The sequence below is a fragment of the Pseudorasbora parva genome, chromosome 13 (assembly GCF_024679245.1).
Source record: "Pseudorasbora parva isolate DD20220531a chromosome 13, ASM2467924v1, whole genome shotgun sequence".
Lineage (NCBI taxonomy): Eukaryota > Metazoa > Chordata > Actinopteri > Cypriniformes > Gobionidae > Pseudorasbora > Pseudorasbora parva.
In genome coordinates this window covers 1,478,431-1,486,212 of record NC_090184.1, presented here as the reverse complement: position 1 = coordinate 1,486,212, position 7,782 = coordinate 1,478,431, and the positions used below count along the sequence as shown (strand labels likewise).

General features: G+C 41.9%; 1 protein-coding gene across 2 annotated transcripts; it reads left to right on the top strand.

Annotated features, from left to right (window-relative positions):
* The first annotated feature begins 597 nt into the window (after window positions 1–597).
* On the top strand, window positions 598–7,140 carry ubiad1 (UbiA prenyltransferase domain containing 1). 2 transcript variants are annotated; one of them, XM_067412901.1, is made up of 4 exons: window positions 598–888; window positions 919–1,018; window positions 3,666–4,184; window positions 5,523–7,140. In XM_067412901.1, the coding sequence occupies exons 2-4, from the start codon at window positions 997–999 to the stop codon at window positions 6,008–6,010; spliced, it is 1,029 nt and encodes a 342-aa protein (XP_067269002.1). In that variant the 5' UTR covers window positions 598–888; window positions 919–996; the 3' UTR covers window positions 6,011–7,140. The 2 variants fall into 2 exon arrangements, with proteins under 2 accessions (XP_067269002.1, XP_067269003.1); XM_067412902.1 differs by lacking the exon at window positions 919–1,018 and having other exon boundaries at window positions 598–814.
* The last annotated feature ends 642 nt before the right edge of the window (window positions 7,141–7,782 follow it).

Here is a 7,782-nt window from a genome sequence, read left to right as displayed (position 1 = left end):
TTTTTATCATAATGGTAAATTAACATTCAATAATTAATTTAATTTATTTATTTGTTTACTTCATGTTTTTATATTTTATTTTTTCCCTAGACTTGTAAGAACATTAAAAAGAACTTTCTTTTACAATTAAAATTCAATTTATAATAAAGCTAATTTATTTATTTACTTACAAAAAAGTAAACAAATAAATTTGATTAATAATTTGATTGATAATTACCATAGATATTTTTTTTCCCCAATTTTCCTCCCATGTTTGATCAAATGTTAATTTTATAACATTTATTTTAATCTTCTTCGTTTATTTATGTTTAATTTACATTGCGGTGACCCGTTGTGTGAGAATCTGTCCAAAACAAACAAAAACAAAAAACGTATTCTCAATGCACTGTTGAATGTATAATTTATTTTTTATTTAAATAAATGTTTTATAGTTTAATCCGTTTTAATATTTAGTTTATTCACATTTTAATCTTTTATTTATATTACCTTAATTTAAATTTATTATTTAGTTATATGTATTTAAATTAATTACGTTGTAATATGTGTATTTATTCACAGAGTTTGACTTTGAACGCTTCGGAATAAAGCGCTGCGTCGTGTTTCCGTCCGGACTGTCCTCGCGGCTGCACTCTGAGGTGTTGGACGGAAATGGCTGCTGTGTGTGAGTTGGTGAATGTCGCTAATGTCGGTTAAACCCGTGCTTTTGTGCCTCTCTTCTGCTCGGATCCTGCGGGGATTGACCCATGGAGCCACGGCGCGATGCGTGAGGGGCCCGCGGTGTGACTGTGCCGAAGTGTGTGTGTGTGTGGAGCAGGTACGATCCTGACAGACACGGCCATAATCTCAGATAATCTCTCACTAGCGTTAGCCTTTAGCAGCCGGATCCTCCTCCTCCTCCTCATCATCATCATCATCATCATCATCATCATCATCATCATCATCATCATCATCAGTGATGAAACACACGAGTTATGTGTGTAATCTGAGTGTGTTTGTATGTTAATGAGCGGATCAACAGGTGAGCGGATGTTTCATTATGCTCTCTTTTTTAGGGACACCTTTCATAACTAACGTTACTACTATTAATATATATAATCATGTTTATATATTACACATCTGACGAGACTTTCACTTTTTTTTCTTCTACTTAAAATATGTCCAGAAATGCATGTTATAACCAATTAGTAAAATAATGATCTTCACATGGTAACACCCTAGCAACCACCCCGAGTACCCTATCAACCACATAACACCATAGCAACCACCATGAGTACCATAGAAACTGCATGACAACATGTGCACCCTAGCTACCTCCCAGGATACCCTAGCAACCGTACAGCAACACTGTAGCAACAACCCTGAGTACCATAGCAACACCCTAGCAACCACTCTGAGTACCCTATCAAGTGTCAATCGTTCTGTTTTCTGTATTGACTTCAAAACCGTCAAACTTTAAACTACTTTAATCTTAATTTTAAGCTTTTTAAACGTTGTGGTCTGGCTATCTCAAGCCAACTTAAAGTTTTTATAAACTTTATCTAGTTAAGTTTATCATAAAACATGGGTTTTTGTTGCGTCCTTGTATTATTGAAGGGCATAATGAAAATGTTTTTCACATTTCCACAGTAATTCATATCTTAAATCATATAAATAAAAGTCATGTGCGTTTAATTGACTGTTTGCTTCTGTTGAAGCCGTCAGCCTGCATTTACTTCAACATATTTATTTATTTGTAATTGAAAACTACACTACCCATGATGCTGTGCAGGAAGCCCACCAATCAGTCACGTGAGCTGTTTAACTCCGCCCACTCCCATGCGAAGGACAGTCGATCTCCCTGCACTCCTTACACTTTATTAGTTATTATAAAAGTACATCCATCCGTCATATAACTGCTCCACACGGCTCCAGGGGTTAATAAAGTCCCTCTGAAGCACAGTTTGGTCGACACCACGGAGGCAGCCGCCTCGTAATTCTATTTTATGTTAATTTTCTGTGCATAATTTATTTTGTTAAATTACATAAATGCCATTATCTGTACCGTATCCCAACTGTTATAATAAAACATCAACTGAGCAATATAACATGCATTTTTATTCAGTGTAAATAAGCAATATTTAGCTTTTTATGTTAGACACTATTGATACCGCCAGAAATTTATATTCTCAGGAAAATAGCCGCTTATCAGTTACTCGATCGATAAGGTCAATCATCTATCAATTAGTGAGTTAATCGATAATTTGCATCACTAGTTTGAATGAATCGACTCAATGACTCACTTATTAAGAGGGTCAGCGTTTGAATGAATCGACTCAATGACTCACTCATTAAGAGGATCGGTGTTTGAATGAATCGACTCAATGACTCACTTATTAAGAGGGTCAGCGTTTGAATCGTTTGGATGGGGCGGCATTGATTGGGGCGGCAGTGGCTCAGTGGTTCATGTAGGTTGTCTACAAACCAGAAGGTTGGTGGTTCAATCCCTGGTTCCACTTGACCAAATGTCGAAGTGTCCATGAGCAAGACACCTAACCCCAGCTGCTCCCGATGAGCTGGATGGCGCCTTACATGGCTGACATCGCCGTCGGTGTATGAATGGGTGAATGTGAGGCAAAAATGTAAAGCGCTATATAAATGCAGTCCATTTAGTCCATTTGGAATGAATCGACTCAATGAATCGCTCATTAAGAGGGTCCGCGTTTGAATGAATCGACTCAATGACTCGCTCATTAAGAGGGTCAGCGTTTGAATGAATCGGCTCAATGACTCGCTCATTAAGAGGGTCGGTGTTTGAATGAATTGACTCAATGACTCGCTCATTAAGAGGGTCAGCGTTTGAATGAATCGACTCGATGACTTACTCATTAAGAGGGTCAGCGTTTGAATGAATCGACTCGATGACTTACTCATTAAGAGGGTCAGCGTTTGAATGAATCAACTCAATGGCTCGCTCATTAAGAGGGTCAGTGTTTGAATGAATCGACTCAATGACTCGCTCATTTAGAGGGTCAGCGTTTGAATGAATCGACTCAATGACTCGCTCATTAAGAGGGTCAGTGTTTGAATGAATCGACTCAATGACTCGCTCATTTAGAGGGTCAGCGTTTGAATGAATCGACTCGATGACTTACTCATTAAGAGGGTCAGCGTTTGAATGAATTGACTCAATAACTCGCTCATTAAGAGGGTCAGCGTTTGAATGAATCGACTCAATGACTCGCTCATTAAGTGGGTCAGCGTTTGAATGAATTGACTCAATGACTCGCTCATTAAGAGGGTCAGTGTTTGAATGAATCGACTCAATGACTCGCTCATTTAGAGGGTCAGCGTTTGAATGAATCGACTCGATGACTTACTCATTAAGAGGGTCAGCGTTTGAATGAATCGACTCAATGACTCGCTCATTAAGTGGGTCGGCGTTTGAATGAATCGAATCAATGGCTCGCTCATCAAAGGTCAGCGTTAGAATGAATCGACTCAATGACTCGCTCATCAAAGGTCAGCGTTAGAATGAATCGACTCAATGACTCGCTCATCAAAGGTCATTTGAAATGCTTTTCAAATCGCTGTTAGATATTTACCCCCAATCATGCACTGTTTAATGCGGAGGTGACTGTTTGCACTAATGGCTGCGTTTGCTAATGTGTGTGTTGTGTGTTTGACAGCGGCGCCCTCTGACCTCTGCGTGATGAAGCAGACGTGCGTGCTCTCAGGCTCTAATGGCCTGAATGGCTCGAGGCCGTGTGTGGGCCGGGTCAGCGCCGGAAGGGACCCGGGTCTGCAGGGCAAGTGTGCGGCGTATGTGCTGGCCCTGAGGCCCTGGAGCTTCAGCGCCTCGCTCACCCCCGTGGCCCTCGGCAGTGCTCTGGCCTATAAGCTGGAGGGCAATGTGGATGTCCTGGTGCTGCTGGTGTGTGCCGTGACGGTTCTGCTGGTCCACGGAGCCGGAAACCTGGTCAACACCTACTATGACTTCTCCAAAGGCATCGACCATAAGAAGAGTGACGACCGGACGCTGGTGGACCAGATCCTGAAGCCCCAGGACGTGGTGATGTTCGGGGCCGTGCTGTACTCGGCCGGATGCCTCTGTGCCACGCTGCTATACTTCCTCTCCACACTCAGACTGGAGCATTTAGCGCTCATATATTTTGGAGGGTTGTCCAGCTCGTTTCTCTACACTGGAGGTGAATATTGTCCATGTGTTGAGGTCCTGTCTGAGTCTTAACATGATTATGCTGACCGTGTGTGTGCTTAAACATATTAACCTGTGGTCAGTCAAACAGCTTAAGCCGACTGCACGCTGGATTCACGGATTCACGTCTGAATCACGATTCTATCCTCTACTGATTCAAAACCGAGTCGCGTCTGAATCACGATTCTATCCTCTACTGATTCAAAATCGAGTCACGTCTGAATCACGATTCTATCCTCTACTGATTCAAAATCGAGTCACGTCTGAATCACGATTCTATCCTCTACTGATTCAAAATCGAGTCACGTGTGAATCACGATTCTATCCTCTACTGATTCAAAATCGAGTCACGTCTGAATCACGATTCTATCCTCTACTGATTCAAAATCGAGTCACGTCTGAATCACGATTCTATCCTCTACTGATTCAAAATCGAGTCGCGTCTGAATCACGATTCTATCCTCTACTGATTCAAAATCGAGTCGCGTCTGAATCACGATTCTATCCTCTACTGATTCAAAACCGAGTCGCGTCTGAATCACGATTCTATTCTCTACTGATTCAAAACCGAGTCGCGTCTGAATCACGATTCTATCCTCTACTGATTCAAAACCGAGTCGTGTCTGAATCACGATTCTATCCTCTACTGATTCAAAATCGAGTCGCGTCTGAATCACGATTCTATCCTCTACTGATTCAAAATCGAGTCGCGTCTGAATCACGATTCTATCCTCTACTGATTCAAAATCGATTCACGTCTGAATCAAGATTCTATCCTCTACTGATTCAAAACCGAGTCGCGTCTGAATCACGATTCTATCCTCTACTGATTCAAAATCGAGTCGCGTCTGAATCACGATTCTATCCTCTACTGATTCAAAATCGAGTCGCGTCTGAATCACGATTCTATCCTCTACTGATTCAAAATCGATTCACGTCTGAATCACGATTCTATCCTCTACTGATTCAAAACCGAGTCGCGTCTGAATCACGATTCTATCCTCTACTGATTCAAAATCGAGTCGCGTCTGAATCACGATTCTATCCTCTACTGATTCAAAATCGAGTCGCGTCTGAATCACGATTCTATCCTCTACTGATTCAAATCGATTCGCGTCTGAATCACGATTCTATCCTCTACTGATTCAAATCGATTCGCGTCTGAATCACGATTCTATCCTCTACTGATTCAAATCGATTCGCGTCTGAATCACGATTCTATCCTCTACTGGGTTTAGGGTTAGGGGCTGTGTGTGTGTGTGTGTGTGTGTGTGTGTGTGTGTGTGTGTAAACGGCCCATGCCAGTCATTAAATCGTGTTGTTTCTCCAGGCATCGGGCTGAAGTACGTGGCTCTAGGCGATGTGGTGATCCTGATCACCTTCGGCCCCCTGGCAGTGATGTTTGCCCATGCGGTGCAGGTGGGCTTCCTGTCGGTGCTCCCGCTGGTGTACGCGGTGCCCCTGGCCCTCAGCACCGAAGCCATCCTCCACAGCAACAACACCCGAGACATGGAGTCCGACAGGCAGGCGGGCATCGTCACGCTGGCAATCCTGCTGGGCCCCACGCCGGCGTACATGCTCTACAACCTGCTGCTGTTCGGGCCCTACCTGCTCTTCTGCATCCTCTCCACGCGCTACACCATCAGCATGGCCCTACCGCTGCTCACGCTGCCCATGGCCTTCCCTCTGGAGCGCCAGTTCCGCCGCCGCTGCTACGCCAAGATCCCGCAAAAGACCGCCAAGCTCAATCTGCTCATGGGACTCTTCTATGTTTTCGGGATAATTCTGGCACCGCAGGGGAGCTTGCCGTTATTGTGAGCGATTTTAAAGGGTTAGTTCACCCAAAAATAACTCGCACTAATGTCGTTCCAGAACCGTAAGACCTCCGTTCATCTTCACACACAATTTAAGATATTTTATATTTAGTCCGAGAGCGTATGCAAGTGTATGCACACTATACCGTCCATGTCCAGAAAGGGAATAAAAACATCATCACAGTAGTCCATATGAGACATCAGTGGGTTAATTAGAGTCTCTTGATGATTGGGATCGCCAATGTCTCGTGATTTCAGCAGTTTGACACGCGATCCGAATCATGAATCAATTCGCTGACTCATAACCGTTTGAATCTTTATTTGAGGATTGAACACAAACGCGGAAGAGAAGCCAATGCTGAATAAAGTCGTAGTTTTTGTTATTTTTGGACCCAAATGTATTTTGGATGCTTCAAGAGACTCTAATTAACCCACTGATGTCTCATATGGACTACTGTGATGATGTTTTTATTCCCTTTCTGGACATGGACAGTATAGTGTGCATACACTTGCATACGCTCTCGGACTAAATATAAAATATCTTAAACTGTGTGTGAAGATGAACGGAGGTCTTACGGGTGTGGAGCGACATTAGGAGTTAATGATAAAGGTGAACTAACCCTTTAAACATCTCTAGATACTTTTGTATTAATATCGATGCTACTCTAGAGTTCAGAGACTTTAATTTATTGTTTTATTTATGTTTTCGGCGTGGGAAAGTGCTAAGGTACATCGACTGTCCAGTACATCAGTGTTGTAAGAAGAAGTGGAAATATATATATTATATATGCTCTGATTATATATAATATATATATTTTTGTAAACATGACTATAAATCCTTTTATAAATAATGTTTTTGATTTGTTTTAATTTTGTAAAACCAGTCAGGTCTCGAGTACCATGAGTTTTGTGTTCATCCGCTCAGTTGGGGAGGATTTTTAATGAGGGAGCCTTCGCGTTAAATAGTTCTTTAGTTTTAGTGCCATTGACCGCGAGGGTTTTTGCCAAATTACCCAAATCTCCAGGTTCTACAGTGTAGTTGAGTATAAAATGCGTCTCCGCTGGATCTTATGTCATAGATGGACATAATTTACTGCCACATTTATTTTGTTTCCAAATAAAGGATAAACTAAACCAAGTGTTTTGCTTCATTTACTGCACTATTTCCACCGGGACACTCTGAGGATGTAAAAGTTGGTTGATTTGCCCTTTTTACAGGATGTAAAATAAGTGTGTGTGTGTGTGTGTGTGTGTGAGTGAGAAGCTTTAGCTCAAAATACCCCACAGATCATGTTTATAGCATGTTATAGCTACACTGTGTAACTTTTTTAGTTTATTCTTAGCTAAAAACACTTAGTTCTTTCAAAAATATATGTGCTCATTAATGTATATTTACTTCTTTCAAGTAATAAAGTATTCTCGTAAGTTTATAATATGCCGTTGTAAACACATACGGGTGAGGGGTTCGAATGCCGGCCGCCATGTTGCTCCTCCATCTTGAAAGTACAGTAGCCAAAGAGGGACATACCCATAAATTCAAGCTTCGCCTTTCGCGTTTTAACACTCGATGGCACCGTGTCGAATGTGAAGAGGGAGATTGCTTGAGGCTGCTATATACTGACAAATAACTGCAAATTATAATAGTTTTCTAAAGTAAGCTCATCACTTGAAGAAGCACTCATGGACAAGGAACTGGAAGCCGTGTTAATCTTGGACTAAATCGGCCACCGTAGGAGTTAAAACGAAATCAGAATTGAGAGGAACAGAAACTAATAT